The sequence below is a fragment of the Neodiprion fabricii genome, chromosome 2, assembly GCF_021155785.1.
Source record: "Neodiprion fabricii isolate iyNeoFabr1 chromosome 2, iyNeoFabr1.1, whole genome shotgun sequence".
NCBI classification, from domain to species: Eukaryota; Metazoa; Arthropoda; class Insecta; order Hymenoptera; family Diprionidae; genus Neodiprion; species Neodiprion fabricii.
The window spans coordinates 40,984,462-41,004,807 of record NC_060240.1 but is presented as its reverse complement, the minus strand read 5'-3'; the positions used below and the strand labels follow the sequence as shown (position 1 = coordinate 41,004,807).

Here is a 20,346-nt window from a genome sequence, read left to right as displayed (position 1 = left end):
GGGAGAGACTGGAAGCTCGATTACGCAACATCGAACGGAATCCTGTTTTACCACGGTTCCCACAGGATACGATTGTTCAACCGAGAAGCTCCGCAGGATATTAAATGACCAACTGGTATTGTCCACAATTTTGTACACTCGTAGATTTACTCGCGATTCCGGATTCATTTGATCGAAGTTGACGAGACGAAAGAAGAAAATGAGGAAACGACGACGGGTCGTCACGGCTGGTTTCTTTGCACTTATTTTGCCGGTCATGCGGATCGTCTTCCGAAATCCAAACCCTGTGTAACGCCGCAGAGTTCGCTCTGCATTCGTTTGCTTCTTCGGGAGAGATTGGATTCTTATCGCAAATCGTAGGAAAACAGAGACGAGAGACGAAAGGTATCCACGCTTGTGTGTGTGTGAGTACAATCAGGGTTCAGCGAGGTTACGCCCGACGTCGCAAGGAGCTAGATTCAGGATCGCAACGCCTCGCGCGATCGTGTTGCAGGTTTACGAGGAGCTTCGATCCTCGGTGATATAAACCGGATCGCGAGATCCTCTCTTCCAGCCGCGGCGGACAAGATCAGCGATACGTGTCTGTGCGGGAAAGTGCAAGGAACCCGAGCGAAACGCCGGAAATCTGCATGAAAATTACATCTTGTCCCGTCCGTCGCCGCCTCGCTTATATGCTGATGAAAAACTGTGAGATCCAGCGTTACTGTTCACCGCTTGACAACGTCCTTTGGCCACTTAATTTATCATGCAACAAACTCCGGGTCACGAGCAGCTGGAGTTTTGGTTCACCTACGATTAATTAATTTCAATCTAAGCCCAACGGGCAAGTTTCTTCGGCTGTAGGCAAAGTTGAGTCAACTTTCGAAACCTCGCTGTTGCATTGATTTCGGTTACTCCGGACTAGAACCGCCGGATGCGTTGCCGCTTGAATTTAGTATCGCGCTTTCGCTGCATTCAATGTTAGTCTGACTGGAATTTTTCGCGAATTTTATCGTGACGACAAATTCTGTCTGCGCGTGCAAACTTACGACCACTCTGAAAATTAGGGAAAAATTTTTGACCGAGATTATTTCACTTTTTCCCCCGGAATTATTCAGTTGATTTTATGAATTCTCAGGCGTTGATAAATTTCATGAATCAATCTGCGCCGTGAAAACTTTCCCTAGCCAGCTTATAATCGATAACTTCCGTATGGGCAAAAAATTGTTTTCTACGCTTTTGATGACTTGACAAATATTTTGCCAGGCGTTTTTTCACTTTCCATCATGTCGAGCAACTTTTCGCAAACAGTTACGTAAGTTTTGCAAGGCTGGGTCTGCGGTATGTGCGAATCTATTTTTTACGAGTTTTTTCAACAGCAAACTTTTGTCTTGTATAACGTGTATAAAGTTTTTTACGTAAAGAAAATTGTGTAATTTTTTTTTACACCCATCCGCACGAATCGTATTTCCATTCAAGATTTGCTTCCCGCTTACTCAGCCCAAAAGTTCGGCGACAACGGTAGCCGAGAAATTGCGTGTTCTGGCTGGTTTGAATCTCATACAGTTTTACTATCGCTCCCTGCGATCTCCGTGCTTGCGAATTTCATGTAACGCGACTAGAAGTTTCGCGACTCGTGAGGTCAATGAGTTTGAGCTAAACTTTGCCATTGCAGCCCAAACCATTGACCCTCCGATTTTTCACCGACGTTTGCCGGCCAAATGATTGGAAAAAACAATTCAAACGCAGAATATTGCAGTTGTAGAAAACATTCGTCATGATGATAATTGCGTATTTGACTTGATAATTCGGGGATTAAGCATCCCGGAAAGGTTGCAGATTAGCTCGGTGAAATGGCACCGTTATTTCGCCGTATAATACTTCGGGATTATTCGCGCGGAAGTTACTGCACAATTTTCTCAATGCTTGAAACCTCGCTCGAAATGAGGCTTACTCTTTTTCGTAATTACCAGCTCTTCCAGTATCACAGCGTCGCTCCTCGACGCGATGTTATAGCCCCTCATTCTTGACCAATGGGAATCCTCGTAGGAATCACTTTCATCGTAACAACGCTTTCGAAATTGCTCCTCAATTATATTAAACCTGTAGGAACTGTGAAAATAAATACTACTCAAGATTGATCGGTAGTTTCCGGTTTATGAAACAAAATATTGAAGAAGTCTCTCATTCGTCATCGTCGATATGTAAACATTTTACGTTCACTCCATAATTTCATCTCCATTTACGCGTTACTCTAGCGGCTAGTTTTTCAATTTACCGTAATATAAATTCACGTTTCGTCGCGCAGAGTTCCAACGCGTCCGATAAAATTGTAAAAACAATTTTGCACACAACGCTTTGACGGATATAACGGTTGTTGCACGCGTGACGATTTCGACGTATCTCGATTATAATTCGATTACTAGCATCCGAGTAGCGTCGAAACTACGGGACATAGTGTCAATACCGTAACGAGCATGCAAAGCTCTGCGCATCGATCGTTGAATAAAATAACCGACGGACCATCGGTGGAAATTCTGGCAATTTTCTCCATCAATTGCCATATCTCGATTTCCACCTGCTGCGGCACCGAATTACGAACCCTGCAGCCGTAATTCCTGCATCGGATGAAAAACCTCTGATTTACGCGAAACAGTGGAGCGTGTGATCGGTAGCTTGATCCTGCAGACTCGAGGTCCTGGAAAATTGAGGAACGCGGTTCGGTACAAATTGCTGCAGGAAAAACGAGGGCAAAGAAACAGAGGAAAAGGTTCGCCGGCGTGGTGCGGAAGAAGAAATTTCCTCCCTCTATGTGAACTGGATTTAAGGTTGCTCGGCTCAGCGTCCTCTTTTCTCACCGCCTCGTTCGCCGTTTTAATTAAGTGAGCCAATGTAGAATATCAGCTATCTAGGGATCGTCGAGGGCTGATCAAACAATATTAAGACACCCCGAAATCCGGGATTTATAAGGTAGATCGGGCGATAATTCGCTAGCTCGCCATTTTTAATCACGAACGAGTGAAAGGGTAAAATCAATGCGATGAACTTAATACCATTTAGGTAATTATTTCGCGACAAGCTATCGCATTGAGCTTGAATTCGACGTGGATGAAAAAATTCCTCGAATTGTTGTTAAAACTTGTGAAAAAGTGTGCTTATTTGAGTTGAGTGCGTATTAAACTGGCCCGGTAAACGAAGGGGGATGAAGAAAGTGAAACGTTTCAATGCCTTTGAATTTTATTCGAACGAATTGAAAGGGCGGAAGACGATGGCGGATAAAATTCGGACGGACCCCTTTTTCCACCTTTATAGAATTTTCCTTGATATTTTTTCGACGGAGAAAAGGCGACGAAGAAACAGAGGACAGGGATGAAAAATAAGGGCCGCTGGTCGATCCGGGAATTACAAATTAGGATAAATGTGTTTATTCGGTCGGAGTGACTGTTGCTCCCTAGTCCTGTATTATTTCCGGTCGGACGAATGCGGCGGGACAGCGGTCGGATCCCGAATAACACCCGTGAGAGCAGATATATTACTGCAAGGCTCTCCGTATAAGTAATCCGTTCGCACTTGGGAAGCCGAGGATTCAACAGTCGGGAGCCGTACGTGTTTGGAAAACTGCAGGCAGCTTGAAATTGGGAATTTCAATCTTGCCGGGGGGCGAATCGCGACCGAGGCCGGGTAAATTTTCGGAAATTTAAACAAGCTTATAAAGCAAGAAGTGTAAAGTGAAAAGATAAACGCGGCCCCCGGGGCTTAGGCTTTCTTACCGGATTTTATGGACCCGCTCCTTCCGCTCTCCGGCTTATACGACACGCTACCAAGCTCGAAACCCGCACCCAGGGCTTCTCTGTATCTCTCGCCGAGGGGAAAGGGAGGTAGGTAGAAAATAAAGAAACGAGTGAAATTGAAATCGAGAAATATTTTTCTCCTTTTGCTCTCTTTGATTTCCGACTCGCCGCCTTTTATGAATAACCCAGGTAATTGCTCACGCTTCGACAGAGAGAATATAACCTGTAATGTGCCTGATATGATATGCCTTATAGGTATAACATTATGTTCGCAAAAGACCCCCTTTCTCACAGGCCCAATTTGAATACATCGCCTACTCGACTGTTGATGAATTCCTTTGATCGACTGATGAGGTAGGAATTTCAATATCCCGTCGTCGATTCGACCAAGGTATTGGCGGTGAGCATTTTTCACAACGCGAGATGATCCAGAAATATCTACTTTTATGAATTGCAAAAATTTTCCTCTTAACTTATCCGGAAACTTATCCGACGCACATTTTCACTAGCTTGCGAAAAATTTCTCGCCGCGTACGTTTCGGCGTGAAAATATGTGTTTTCAAGCACCTACCCCAGTCTATGCAGATAACGCACACCCTAATTTCGCATTTTTGGTCTCTGTTTCTTCGAGGAAGGCGACATCGCCTTGAAATTCTTACCCAATTGTAATTGAATTATTCCAAAGCGATTCGCCCGAAGAAAGACAAGAATTCCCCGTCTCTACCCGGTATTTCATTTCAACCGTTGATTATGAAACAGATGAAAGAAGAAATTTGAAAACCAATCACGGGAACTTTTCGATTTAGATTTGAAATAAATTTATCCGCTTATAGGTAATATTGGACTCTTGGCGAATCTGAGAAGCGAAATTGTTTTCCCTCCTCTTTCAATTTAGGAACAAAAAAACTAACCCAGCGAAGAGATGACGCGCCTTGTACGGATCATCCGAATAGCGACGGCCACTAGGCTAAAACTAATCGATGCATCGATTAATCAAGCTCAAAAAAAAATAATCAAACATGACTCGATTAAATGTATTTTTTATGAGACGGTGCGTTGTGGAAACAAAAATTTCGTTAATTTCAGTATGGCGGATAAGTTTCGTGATAACTTACAGTTCCATTCGAAATATTTTTCAATATCAGGTGAAAATATTGATTTGTCTGTCGCGTATTGTATCAAATAGGAACTTATCGATTAAGACAATGATCGATAAATTGATATCGTATCGCGTCGTTCACGGGTGTGAAAAACAATAACCGACTGTGGGGAAAATTGATGGATTATTTTTAATCATTCTTAGAACCAGAGGAGCAACTGCAGAGTCCTGACCCGACTGACCAGGGATTCCCGTCACGTGTCAAGTCCGCGGTGTCGAGGATATCGCGTGAGCTCCACCGACTTAGGAAGGCGGTAATTACACCTCAGCGTTAGGTGTAATCTGGGAGATCGTTCTCGTTTCTCGTCCCATGTAACAGGGATCAGTTCTGGATTGATCGCTCAGCGGATGTATAAAATGTGTGTACAGGCAGCTCAAGCCGCCAGCGAAAAACCCACTTGTCGGAATTGATTTGTTAAGAATCGACATTTATTGGTCACTTTGATACGGGATGGACGTTATTGTCAGCATGAAGCGGAAATTGAATTACGAACAGGAGCTTGGACATTGGTTTGATATTTTGGTTCGCTTTGAAATGAAATTTCGTCTTATTTCATTCGACGATAATTTATTCTGCTCAAAAAACTGTGTTTTACAATTTTGTTACAACGGTTTTCTTTTCTTCTACGGCTTGCGAATATGAATTTGATAAATACTCGATATACTCTTCGTGATAAAATTGAGGACGAAAGGTCGATTTTCAACTCTCCAATTTCCTTCGACCTATAATGATTCACTCTCGGAGTGGCGAGTTACAAAACTTATTGCTCGAAGCTCGACAGAGATCCAATCTGAACTCAGCAATTGAACGGAATGCATAAACGTGGCAATTTTCCTCAACGACGCAAGAATCGGAGAAGAGAAACTAACCACTTCGAAAGAGGCAAACCTGCCGCCATCCGACACTCGGTGAACAAGACGTCGTATCGGCTTTGGAAAATATCAAGGAAAACAGATCCTCGTTTTCTCGTTACACGACTCTGTCTAAATCGCCGGCGAAGAATTGCTTCCGCGATCTTCCTGAACTCGCGAGGAATCTTGAAATACGGTTCACGGTTTTTCACACCTCCGCATTTGTTCAAAGCACACGGAGTGAAACACCTTCGAGAATAGCCACGGAGATAGACAGATACTTTGTGACATCTTTCTTGGGTACGGCGATGTTGTTTAATTTTTCAGGAAAGTTATGCCCCCAATTTTACCAACGATGCAAACTTTCAATTCAATACAAAAGCAATCGTTGTTAGCAAACGGAGCCAAAAACTTTGATATCGTCTGAATTGCTTTTCAAAAGTCGAACTTGTATACAAGTTATAAATTTATTGATATCGTTGTTATCGTTTCGTGTTATGTATCGAGAATTACTCGCGTATCTCACATCTTCGTAGGTATTGTCTAACCATCCCTGTAACGTGGACGTTGGATAAACACAGAAATAAATCGTGAAAGTTTTCGGTGTCTGTTACGTAGAACTGACATCGCGGTTTCTCGTCCAGCCGTTGAAATATTTTTTTACCTCGGGGAGCGGAGTCTCGAGTAATCAGGATAATTTTGTATTATTCGTCCGTTCTCAACTTTCTTTGCGATGGAATAATTGTGCATAGCAAATACCTTATTCAGAAAACCGAGAAAGAAGATTCGAGACGACATGTTAATGGTAAAAGTAGAAATCAGCCAAGTTTTCCAGATGGTACCAGCAAAACTACGCTCGGCCGTACGTTGAACCGAACACTAGAAAAGCTAAGGCTTTATGAATTCAAGACGTGCATCGGTCGGAGGCGAAGCCGGCAATATCTGTACGAGATAACGCTGCTTTCTCCCAACATTTTCCCTACATTTTTCCGGTCCTCTTTCTCTCCTTCGAGGGAGCGAGAATTTCTTTGAAACGAAATCGTACCGCAGCCACATCCCCTATACTCGGAGCTGTTATAATCGACGAGATAAGGTGAAGGGGAAAAGAGAGTGTAGAAATAAGGCGGAAGATATTGGAGGGAACGAGACGCCCGGACGAGAATCAGCGTTGTATGGTGCAAGGCATGGAAAAGTTTCGGCGGACACTGACAAATTACACTTTTTTGTTTTCAACGAGATTGAAATCGTTTCTCCGCATGCTCACCTTTGCATATGCCCGTGACTAATGCCGTACCTCTACGGCTTCCAAATCGATCCTTAAATTTTATAACATACAACGCGTGTATGCGTACACACCTGGGGAAGAGACGTAGCAAGAAAAGTTTGGAAGGGAATTGGAAAACTGTACCAGCGAAGAAATGAAAGCGTGTTTGGTGTTCGCGTATGAATATAAGCTGCTTGAAACGGGAATATAAAGTACGAATCTGATTTATATGCATGCGGTGTTAGCCTTATTACAATATTATCTACACGCGAGTTTATTCAAACTCAGCCCCCGAACTTTCTGTCAAAATTATTATAATTCCCTGTTCGTTTTCCACCCGAGAAAGAGAGAGATGGAGAAAGGGCGAGAGGGGACGCGCATCACTCGGAATAATTAACGCGGTCACCCCAGGGTGAAATATTCGAACCATGGCGGCCATATCGTGTCGTGGCAAAACGGCGACGCGGGCTCGGGGTGGGAACAAGCAATGAAATTGCGATCCGGCATACCTTCGTTACGACAACGTCAGCGTCCGACTCTGAGGATCATTCGTCATCCCCCAGTGAAATCTTCATCGTTTCTACACGTACAGACCGGGTAATTGTACCTGTACGCTAAACGTGACGCTGCGGTGCAACGCGTGACGTTTAATTTCCAAAATTTATGGACGCGAACGGGCGTATAAACGGCGATGTCCGATCGCGGTCCGGCGGACGCGAGACATTCGATGAGATTTTAACGTAGCTCGACTGAAAAATCGCAGTCTCTGTTACGCCAGGCCCTGTTTATTCTTCCCGTTCGGTGTCCCCCGTCGTCGCGGCTTGCGGAATAGTGAAAAGCATTTCCGTGTCGAGTTTCATCCGCGCAATTCGCGCGGCGGCGCCTCGAGAAATCGAGTGGTTTCTTCGCTAACGCTTTCGGCTCTTAGAGGTTCGCGCCGCGCGCGGTCGGGTTCTTACTTTATCGTTTTTCGATGTACAGAATGGAGAGTGACTAACGAGGAGGCTTCATAAGCTCGCGGAAACTCGACGGCGATACGGTTGTGGAAGCGAGGGGATGATTCGAAGGGTCAGGCCGAGGGGCCGACGGAATATCAGAAGCTACAGCGACGACAAGACGGCACGTTTCTCTCCCAGGGCAGAAGAGAATGGAGTCGGGTTCTTCCAGGCTTCACCCCCGGGGACTCGAACTTGGAGAACCTGTCGCGGCGTCTCTTCTACCCAGGCCCCAAAGCCATTTGCCTCGATTATTTATGAAGGAGCGACTCGCCCGCCCTTGCGAAATGACCCTTTTGCCATTATACTGTCAAATAATAAACGACTCGAGACGAGTACAACTTTTGCCAATAAAACCTGCGAGGGTGCAGCGTTTTCTCTTCGCGCTTACAGATGTATCCTCTACTACTCGTTACCCGAGCTTTTGTTACACTTTCGGAAAAGTTTTGGCCGAGCGGGTACAAAAGTCTTTGGAAATTTGTCCCGTTTTCTTTCTCCAATTATTTCTTTTCTTTTCTTCTCTCTCTCTCTCTCTCTCTCTGTCTGTCTCTCTTTCTCTCACCTGCTTTACTTTTTTCTCCTTATTTGTTCCACGCCTGTTTGCGTCAATCGATTCTTAGCAAGGAACGAGAAAAACGCGTCCCGTTTGACCTGACGAACCGACTTCTATACCTTTATATACCGATGTGATCTAATCCGCGGAAAGTGGTTGGTACGCAGCAGTCTTTCACGGTGAAAATTATAATATTTTTCTAGACACCGTCTGGACTGACTGTCTGGCATCCAACGATTTCTTTGCGTCTTGGAACGAAGAAAAAAAAAGCAAGTTAATATCCGAGAGATATTTTTCACGTTTATACAAATCGTAAAAATATATGGATAACCGATCAGCGAGTCTGGAAACTTGGATGATCGTTGTTGGTTATCGATGAGTGAGTTCTCGACTTTTATCTCTTTCAGCGTCCAAGTTTTTTTTACGCAGGAAATCTGACCCTAATGATCACTCCTCTCCGTTTTCTTGTAAGGTAATTCACGCGTCATTACGAAGAGAACGTAAAAATTGGGTTGAAAATATACATCTGCAGCCTTTCCCCATAAATTGTCTGAAACGTTTTTCGTACGCTTTTTCTTTTCAACAATCGTTCACGCCTGTGCTTTTTGGCTAACAATGAAAATAGACGTTCTCTTTCAAGGCACACGTTCCAAAATTCTATTCTTTACGGCAGCTGTGATTTTTTTATTTTTTTTTCTATCAACGTTTATCGAGTCGCTTCAACGAACGGAGTATGTAACAACAACAAGGGGGAATCTATTCTATTCTGGTTACGAGTAATAATTTATCAACTCATTGTCAGACGGGTAAATCGAGGCGAGCCGAAGTGGATAAAACGTACATGTATGTACGTACCTGCACACATGTTCTACAACGAGAGGGGAAAATACTCGAGGCCGGGAATTCACGATCAGTTACACCGGCAGCGTCCGACGTCGAATAAGCAGAATAAAGTAGCCCCCCCATTTTTTGTTACCTATTTTCATTTCAATTACCCGACCCTTCGGGGCTATTTTCGCGCGGCACGTAATGATAAATTAGCTCGAATTCCGACAGTGATCGCCCTTCGAAGTGCTCACCGACACGCAACGTTCGGCCAAACGATGCCGATTCCTAGACGGGACTTGAAAAGGTACCTAATTGCACTTTTTGTTGCCACATCAGGCCGAGGAAATTCCCTACCTTTTTCAGGATCTGTGTGAAAAAAAAAGAAAAAGAAACATATATCCATATATATTTCACCGGATACCGCGGACTGATAATTAGGCATCTATCAGAAAAGTTTTCAAGGGTATCGAAAGACGACCGCGGACCGATATTTATCCGTGCTCCGTATCAATTCTAGCCTGTCGATTTTCTTTCGGGTTTCATCATTTCGAAGAGACGCATCCACCATCAATCTTGATAAATCGTGTCGCGCGTCGACCGCGACGTTTTCAACAGACGACAGCGTTTGTTGTGTCGAGACGCGAGTCGCGGGGAACAGAATCTTCAGACTCCTTGCCGTATTTCGTTCGGGGCTTTACGCGGCTGTAAATCCCACCCGAGACTGAATGGCGAAGACTTTTCGTCTCGGCCTATCCTCGCCCTTCAATTCACTCTCTTTCGACCCTCGGTCGGCGGTCGTCCCAACCCGTTTATTCTTTTCATACGACCTAAAAGCGTGACGTGATCAATAAACAGTGAAAAAAGATCGGCGTTCGGTTTCCGACGGGGAGAAACGAGGCCTTAATCCGCTTAATAACCTGGTCATTGAAAATGGATCAACCGGACGAGCGGTCTTTTTCTTTCCAATTCATTTCGTCGTCGATCCAATTTTTCCTCCCCCTCATTTCGTTCCGCTTTTCTTTCCCCGTTGAATCCTGGATTCTGGCTTCTTCGTATTAGATTTTCCTGAAACTCTGCCAAGTCCGAGAGTGGAAATCCACCGCGTTTCAACCGCTGCACCAGTATCACGTCTTAACGAACTCAATTCTGCTCGCCCAGCGCCGAGTCGTATAATAGAGGGAATAAACGGCGTCTTTTGAACCACAGATCTCGTTTGTACATCTCGTTTCACTCCCGCACCGCTGCAGTGGATTCGAGTTATTTTTAATGACAGTTATTACAAGCCACGCTTTAATTTCTACCGGCGTTTGTTTTCGCAGCTTTGGTCGTACCGACTTCCCTCTTCCGATTCGTTTCATTCGCGAAATATGTTCATTCTTCAAAGTTACTTTAACCGCAATTTTAGTTTTCATTTTTTCCCCAATTTCACCAGCCAGGGATGTATTCCCATGGATAAATAAATTCCCCTTCCATTCCGTATTCCATTCATCGTCTCGTTGCACCTCCTTGCCTATTAACCCTCCCTTATTTATTCACCCCCAGTCTTGTTTATTTTCCTTAAGTTCGCGCGCCGCGCTTTGTCTCTGCGAAGTGGCACGGTCTTACTGCCTGCATCGTGGTTCTCGCGTGAACGTAGGTGAGAAAATTTATTCAAACTGCCTCGATGTAATCGAGCAATTAACCTGCCGGTATCCCACTTTCTACCGGCGCTTGGAGACGTCAGATATTCGTCGCAGGGGCGAGATAACCGGGGAGAGAGGGAGGGATGAAAATTCTTGGCGAGGTGCATTTACTCGGACCTTACAACGAGATTATACGTCAAAGGCAGAAGTAAGCCCTGACTTCCCGCCCCTGTTCTCAAACTTTAATCGCCGCAAAATGTCTCGTTTCTCATCGACCGTCGTAATCTCGCCGATTGATCTCTGAGGCGTCGGTGCCCGAAAGGCGACGCAGCTTTTTCTGCGTCGCGATGAAAACTAAAGGCCGTTGTTGACAAGGGTGAAACCACGCGCTGATCCGGGAGGGACTCGGCTCCGGCGGGAGATTTATTCGAACATTGAACAAGCTTCCCCCGATTTATCCGTCGAAACGATAGAGAGCCGAAGCCCAACTGTCCCTCCCGACGTCAAACGTGCCCGAGGGACCGGAATTTACAGACCAGGCTCTCCGGATCCCGGGGGGAATTGGGTTGCGGGCAATCGGCTCCGGAGACGAAACGTCGACGGTCGCCTGTATCGTCGACGTCGCGGCTACACGGCGATTCAAATTCAACGGAAGGATGAGAAGAGCGGGGAACGAAGGGGGGGGGGGGGGGAATATTACCGAGCGTCAACGCTGCTCCAGTTTCCCTGAGCAAACGCCGTGAGACGAAGGACCGTTCGCCTTATAAATTCAAGGGTGAAACCTGGGCTCCCAGGGGATTTCCCTCCGAGACGTTCGGGGACCCCGTTAAGTATAATAACACGCTTGTGCCTCGCTCGTATCCCGGCATCCAGGCGTCCCACCGAGATTCTCTCTCCACAATGGTCAGCCGATACTGCTGACTTTCAAAATGACTTTGAATGACGGATTCCCACGGGGCTTTCGCGGCGTTTGTATGAAACTTTTCAGAAATTCACGTTTTCGCGATATCGAGCTTGAACGAAGCGATAAACTCCCGTTTCACGCGAACTCTTCGACCGCATGACGCGATGTAGAAATTTTCAGCTGGTATATCGTACCGGTTGTTCGATTGATTACCGTAGACGCGAACAAACATTGACACTCCGATCTGCCGGAAACGGTTCGCTTGGAAAAGCGGGATACCGGTTGAATAAACAAGACAACGTTGCACCTGATGGAGTGAAACCTGGAAGTCTCGATGCGGCGTGTCATCGGTCGAATTAAGAGATAACTCCACTCTAACTGCTGAAAAATGGCCCGTTTGACGATTTATTTTGGGGGTATGAAAAAAGGTGTAGAATTTCTTTTCCGAGGGTTTGTTTGACGCGTATTTAAGGATGACGACAAAAAAAACTATCATCATCCACTTGATGCAAAATGGCGCCGACAGAGCCAATCTTGGAAATCGCCTTTCTTTAAAACTCATTCACCGGAGGACGGATTTCTCGTAAAGTATAAGGCCCGGAACAAAGAACCAAAAAATGTTGTAACCTATATACTGTTGACTATGGAACTGCGTAAGGGTTTCTTCAAATCAAATTTTGTGAAATTGTGCACTTTTAAAGAAATGAATCGATTTTTGGCCACAAAATAAGAGTAGATTGTTGATAAGAAATAAGATTACATTAGATAAATAACGGCTACACACTTCCATAGAGAATATAACTGTGAAACTACCGTTAAATTTCAAATCGATCCGTGCAACGGTGTTCAAGTTATCTGTACTTGCAGTTTGAAAAAAGTCATTTCGAGGAAAATGAGTTTAAGGTTTTTGCGAGCACTGTGACAAATCGAGAATTGAACCTTTTAAAAAAATTTGTTCACCAGAAAACCAACTGGATGACCCTAAAACATTGTTTGAGCCAAAAAAAAAAGATTCAAATAAAAATAATCGAATTTTCCGAAATCCTAGAGTGGAGTTATCCCTTAATTGTCGATGCGGAAATGTCGGTAGGTACCTGAGCTAATAAGAAGCTTTGCACGTTGAGCTTTTCGCGTGTATGCAGCTATCTGCGATTGCTTTTGCGCAGTAATCAGCGAATTCATCAATCACGCGAGGATTTATGCTGGAAACAGGTATTTCTGAATATCTCCGCCCTGCGTCTCGATGGAATTTTATAATAACGAAGCCTTTGAAGTAAAATCCTGCGGGAATCTGCGAGACTTGCCATCGCGCAGCGTGCACATAACGCAAGCAAGAAACGAATCAAGCACTGCCTGGATCTTGTTCATAACAGATACCTCGATCAGTTCTCGAGGGAGATTCGCGGCTGCGAAGCAATTTCTTTCGAGTTTGAAAGTTTCGCGTTCTCAGGTCTGATGAAGTGAGATTTCCCAAACAAATAGACCGAAGAGTCTAAATTTCAAGCGCAGTTCTATTAATGTGATTTACCGACACAACGTTTTCCACTCAGAGTTTCTCAAGCTGCAAATGAAAATTCACTCCTACCTGCTGACATACCGACAACTGAGATGTACATTCCGGCTGTGTGCGGAGGGATTCATCTGTCGAAATAATATGGAGAGGTTCGTTATCTCCGCGAAACAGATACGAGGATGCCGGAGGTTTTCTCTTCGCGTCGTCGGGCCGGATTTGCGATGCGGGGAAGCAAGTTGGACGGGTAACTTTAATAAAAGGTAAAGGTATTCTCGGATATTGCCAATCCCATTCGCTTGCGTCAGTCGGCTGATTGCACCGCGTGCTTCTCATTCGAGATACGGATTTTGATATTAGCATGCCTTCTTACAGGCAGCTATTACGCAATTAAATTCGTCCTCCCAACTTTGCCGAACTTGATACTCATCACGTAATACGTTATGCGTTACGAGCGGAAACTAAGAGTCTACGTTATTCCTGCAGCGTGTTTCCGCGAAAGTTTCCCTTCCACGTTTTCGAGTCGTTACTCGAGTCAAACTCCTCACCGAATGAATAGACCCAGAATCCAGCTCGCGTCGCGTCGTTAATCGATAAGCCGATTTTCTCGTTCTTTCTCGAAGTTGACGAGAGAAATTCATGCTCGTGTAGTTGAAACTTTTTCACTATACTTTTGTTTATTAATCTATCACGTATCGCTGGTAACAGTTCTATTAGTCGTTGCTCAAACTTATCTCTGACCGTGATAGTCGTTCTGTTTTCCACTCGTGTCACGGATATATATATGCATGGTGCGATAAGGAATTCAACTGGAAATATTTAACACTCGTGATTCAACGCAGCGGGCAATCGGGAGCTAATAATAGTCGTGAAACTGCTGACTGTAAGCGGAATTCCCCGAAATTTTTCAAATAACACAATTGAGATAACGCGTTACTGAGAAATAAATTACGCGATCGTTTGCTTTTGCTCCCTGCAAGACTTCGAGCATTAAATTGTTGTCGCGGCAGCTTTGGTTGCTGTTTGAAATCATCGAATCAACCGTGAGATCGTTCACGAAGCTAAAACTTGGCCAATATTCCATAGAAGAAATGTCGGTGTAATCGTAACTGATGCAGTGCGTAATTGTTTGACCGTAAACGATTGTGAAAACGATGCGTACGAGTTACTTTACATGATATCGTGATGACGAAGTCATTATTTTTACTCGAGTCCGCCTGAAACGAACACGGATTTGTGCAACAAGTCGAAAGTTCGAGCAATCATCGATCAAGGTAACACGGTTAAAAATTGTCGAAAACAAGTGAAAGTCCTGAAAAATAATTACATCGATAAGCCGATAGATTTCTGGGTACTCGAGAGATTAGATGTCGATTTTTTTCCTCGACTCCGTTAACAGCGCGTTGTTCCTCCTGCTGTAAGATCGGAATGGAATTTTGAGATAAGATTTCGGAATGCAAACACCGATGCGCCTTATCTTTGTCTGCACCGCGGTACATCAGAGATGGAGATAAGACCGCGGGTGGAGAATCGGTTATAAATACAGAGGCAAAGACCTCGTCCTCAGTCGCCCAACAGCTGTACTTGAGTGTAAGTAATCGCTGCCGTCTTTTTGTTCCCCGAACCGGCGCCATAAGTCCGTGACTCTATCGGTTAGTGGGAGGAATTACACAACGTTAAACAAAAACCCAGGATCGCGATGCTAACGAAAGCTTCTTTCGCCCTGATCTTCGCCGTCGGCCTCGTCGCCACGACCGACGTTTCCTTCGGACCAAACGTCTTGCCGGTCGCCTATCAGGGCAAAGCTCTGCCCGCCAATGCCTCTCATCATTTGATCGTGGGAACGAGATTGTTCGCCGATCGTCTTCTGAGCCAGCAGGTAATCGGTCGGGAATTAATTTCTAAGCAATAATCCGTCGTCGCTTCGTCCGGATTTGACTTCCGGGCTGGGCTTGGGACCGGTATTCGCCCTTCGAATCCGCTGCAGCATTGCCTCTTGCTTTCAGGTGGTCCGTAAGTCGAGTTCTTGGCTGCAGATCGTGACGAAGGAGGTAACTTTCCATACTCTGAACCGCGAGAACATCACGCAGGTAAAAGCCTTGGACCAGAAGACCAACGGCAATGGAGCGTACGCATCGATCACATACGGCGGACCCGGAAACCGGAACGTAACCCTTCGCTTCAAGAGTCAGCGTGGTCACGGAATCAACTTCCTCGTAGAAATTTACGGCCGTTGAGCGAACCCCGAGAATTTACGCGTCCGGCGACTGTTGGAATTTTGTATTTTTTGACAATAAATAATCAGCTTGCAACGAATTCAATTTACGCGAATTACGCGCTGGATAGCGCGATCAGTCTTGGAAGCGACGACTTTGTCATCGGAATTACGAAAAGCTCTCTGAGTTATTCGTGCCGTGATTTTCGCTGCCAATACACTTTACACTTCCTGCGGTTTGCCAAAACTATTTCATTTCTCGCGTATGCGTTCGTGCGATCCGAACACTCGGGGAAGTTGATCTAATCTTGCGGACTTCGCTCGCCTCACCCTTATTCTTTCTTTTTACCCTTGTTTTTCGCGATCCCTTTTCACCGATATGAAATTGGCGGAACAACGTTACGCACAAGTTAGCCAGTGAGAGGAATCGCCGAGTTTTTGATATCTAAATGAAAATGAGATTCCATTAAAATTCGGGGCAGGAGGGACTGAAAAACAGGTCAACTATACCGAGGGAGAAAAATATGAGACCGGAATACGAGCGGAGTGACCCGTCGAGGCAATAACTTCCATGACGAGACAGACCCCTGAGTGGAACGTCGAAACATACGACTTCGAGAATTACGAAGTTGGCCACCGGATACCGGCGTCGTCGCTGGCACGGAGAGGAGCGAATGCGAAGGGGACGAAAGCTGGAAGCTCGCTTTTGCTGGGCTTGACGCTATTTATCGGGTCTCAAGGTCACCTGGCCCTGAATATAGTTTGTTATTTTTTTTTGAATAATTTTTTCAAGCAAAGATTGATTTTTCTCATCACGAATTAATCGGACCCCGTTTCTTCGGATTAACCGCCATATCCGAGGTGAAATCGTAAGCGCGAGTAAAAAAACCTCCGTCTCGTCGATTCTTCGATCGAATCGCGATTTTTCTACAGCGAAACTCAGACAGCCGGAACTCCAAGCTCCGGTAGTTGATGATCGTATCTACCCGGCTAAAGATCGGGTGTTCCGATCTTCGATCACTCCATTTATCCACCAAACTCACGCCTGTCAGCCGCAGAAGCTTCGTACGAAAGAATGGTGGGAAGGTTACGTGGAAGGAAACTTGAATCTTGGGATGCGGTGTATTTGGGACGCAAGTAGGTTTGAAAGACATTCGCTCCTGAAAGTTCTTACCAGAGTAAACAAGACGCGGGTATTTGACGAGGAGAATCAACTTTGGCGAATGGCGAGAGGACAGTTTCGGCCGAATGGCAATGATTTATCGAAGGACGACTCTCACCGTTGTTATAGATATTTTTTCCGCTGTCAAATCCCCGGGAAATTCACGTCCCGATGGTATAAATCCGGGACACTCAGAACGACATCGGCTTTTCTCTCATTGTTTGTACGGCTGGACGGAAATTTTACCGGAAGCGATCCTGCGGGCGGAAGTTAACGGCCGCTGTTCGTGACGAGGTAAAAAATGCCTGATCGAATGCCGCGTGTCCGCCGGCGAGTTTAAGGAATTACCGAAAATGAGCAGCCCCGATTTTTACGTCATGCTCCGGGAAGTAACGATCGGGAATGGGAAATTCAGACACTCAAGGGTCTCTCGAAACGGTGGCGCGACTCGCTATTTCGCGGAAATTATTATCCGACTAATCACCGTCTCGATCCTCATCTAGACATGGATCCGTGCGTTGCGATGCTTTCGGGGAACAAAGCGTAGGGAAAATCACCGAGGACGTTGTTAGCGATGAGAGCTTTCGGAACCAAAGCCGTTCTCCGCTACTCCGCAAGCTTCTCTGTATTTTGAAACATCTGCGGGTGCAGTTTCTCATCACTCCGCAGTTCGAGCTTGATCATCAAACCGTATGCAGGATGCATTTGAGATCCGTGACGAGAAATGCTTTGAGATGAGCTCGGTGCCGCTTTTCATTAGCGAAATATCGCCGAGATACGTGATCCCAGCTTCGTAGGAATCCGTGCCTCCGTTTGCTTTCCACGATTCGCCAGACGGCGGCTTACTTCACAGTTGTTTCTCTCGTTCTCGTTTCCGTCCGTTTAATTTGATTAGCTGCGAATAATCGTCGCCGAAATCTCCCGCTCCAACAGTCTTGAAGTGGATTTCAGATCCTATCAGGACGGGGCGGGAGCTTTATGACGTAATTACATCCCTCGATCCTGGGACTGCATCCTGCTGGATGAGCCGGAGCAGCGACGTCCTTGCGTTTGTACGAAATTCGCCGGTGCGAAGGGAAAATTTCGTGTTTCGAGTCCTTCGTTTTCGTGACAAAAGTGCACGATTCAAATTGTAATGGAAATAGAACAGCCTTGCATTTTAGGTATGTAATTTCGTCAATTGAATGTAAAGCACATCTGCGAAAAACCGGACCTTTGAAATAAATTTATCGAGCTTGCATTGTCGAGCTCGGTGTGAAAATATACACCGCGACGATGTTGAATAATCGTAAAACGTAACAAAGGGACGAAGAGCGGAGATAAAACCGTCAGAGAGGTAAAAAATTTTTTGTCTTCCTCCGCGAGTGTAACGGAAAATTGTTCGGTTCGGAAAAACGCGGCGAATGATATTAGCATGAGAATGGGAGCTTGAAGAGTTGCAGGGTGTAAAAACAGGGAAACCCTTGCGGGGGAAAATGCGTGAAAAGATGAAATAAGATAACTCTTTTCTCGCCGCTATTTTCTCGGTTTACAACTCCAACGGTCGACTTTCTTTTACTTTGTTTATACATTCACACCTTTTTACTCCCGGGTCACCCGTGCCTCGGGGAATTTTTCACCTCAAAGTTTTCCCCCAACTTTTGCACTTTGCAAATATATTTTCTACTCCTTTTTGCACCGGCAACACGTAGCTTAAACGCAGAGGCCGCAACAAAGCCTTCGCCGCGTCGACTTGGAACCTTCTCGTCGTTCCTGTTTTATTGCCGGTCTATTTTTCGCCAAACTGCGACAGGCACCTCATATTTACCCTGCGCGGTGTAAGCAGACATCGCGAATTACTCGCCGAACGCGGGTTCAACCGTGTAAAACGGGCGCTGCTGCTCTTGGAGCTTTGCTTGAAGGACCGATTGCGCCGCTGCGTGTCCGGGTTTCACTTTCTCACTTACCTACGCAAACAACCCTTGTCGGGGACGGTGGAAGATCTCGTGAAAATATATTCGACGAGCTTGCTCCGGGAACACGCGGCGCTAGAACGCCCGATAAAATCGACGAGAAATTAATTTTCTCTACGTGTGTATTCTGCGAGCGACCCGCTTAAACTCGAGGACACGAGGATAAATTATACCTAGGCGAATTTTCAATGATACTCGATACTCGCTGGCGTATAAATCGTTGAAACGTGACCCTCTCGGGATTCCGTTTCAGTTCTAGAATCGCGATTATCCGGTATCCGTAAACCCAGACGCATTGCCTAATTTCGAATCTCGAATTATTTCTCGTCTGTCGAACAATTTTGCAAAACTTCAGCCTTTAGAAAATATTTCGGCATTGAAAAATCAATATTTTAATCCGAATCACTTGAGATCCGTAAGGTTATCTCAATTTCGATCGATTTCTTTGCCCGTAAGAGCGTATCCATAATTTTGAAGGCTAACGAGTCGAGAAAAAAATAATTTTTACCGTAGCATAACGGAATAATTTACGCGTTTTCGAGAGGATTTGCGACGAGAATGGAGGAAGGAACGAGAAAAGCGAGGCTTGCGAAGGGAGAGAAAAAGTTTGTACACCTTTCGGAGAGCTCTAAAATCCGCGTAGGAGGCGTAAAATTGGCCTCGGTGAGAAATTTACGTCCGGCTCGATTAAGAATGCAAACTGCGTAAAGTGCCGGTAACGACCCTCGTGCCTATCGTAATACATTTCCTAACACGTGTAATACTAATGGCTGAACCGACATTTGCCGATGGATGTCGCGTCCGCGTAATACAGACAGTAACAACAGCAAAGATACGAGCGAATGTGGATTTATTAAGTTACGACTGTGAAAGCTCTCACAGCCCGGCAATTTTTCGAGCTTCCGAACACCCAATCAGGCGCAGACTCGAAGTGTCCCCGTATTTTTTTACCCGTCACTTGAGACAGCCGTTTGACTTTCCCCGATAATCCGTATTCTCAGACGATGTTGAAATTGGATATAAATTAACGTCGAACGTGACTAATCGCGATTTTTACTCATCAGAGCCCATTTGAGGGGAAAACTATAAGGCGCTGGATTAATCGAATATTTTTTGCCCGATGTCTGGCGAGTCCTTTTTCACCCCCAAAGAATCAACAACCGCAAGATTTCACCGCGATACCGTCAAAGTTTCGAAATCGTATTTCACTCGCGGTTGGGTAAAAGGAATGTAGAAGAAAACGAGGCGTAAAAAGGCGGGTCCTCGACGCCGCTGGATTACGGGGCGAGAGCTTAACCCTGCTCGAATATCGCGATCCACGTGCATGTGCCGTGCTACATACGTGGACACAAGGTGTCGAGAATGTGTAAATTCAACGAGGTTCCGGACTATCGCAACTCCGGAGCTTGCACCTTGAGCTGTGTTTTTCCTTATTTTATTTCTCTCGCCTCTCCAATAAAATTTCCAATCTCCGACCGAGTTACGCTCCGACGAGTCCGTACGGCGAGCTGCTTTCACGGCTTCTCAAAATCACCCACAAATTGCGAGAGAATTCTGATT

The 20,346-nt window shown here is 45.4% G+C and overlaps 2 protein-coding genes across 2 annotated transcripts in view; both read left to right on the top strand.

Moving 5' to 3' along the window:
• Positions 1-20,346, top strand: part of LOC124175658 — a 51,586-nt gene that overhangs the window by 9,433 nt on the left and 21,807 nt on the right. The window lies entirely within an intron of this gene.
• LOC124176391 (probable salivary secreted peptide) lies at positions 15,013-15,773 on the top strand. The gene is made up of 2 exons (XM_046557616.1): positions 15,013-15,336; positions 15,464-15,773. The coding sequence occupies exons 1-2, from the start codon at positions 15,157-15,159 to the stop codon at positions 15,692-15,694; spliced, it is 411 nt and encodes a 136-aa protein (XP_046413572.1). The 5' UTR covers positions 15,013-15,156; the 3' UTR covers positions 15,695-15,773.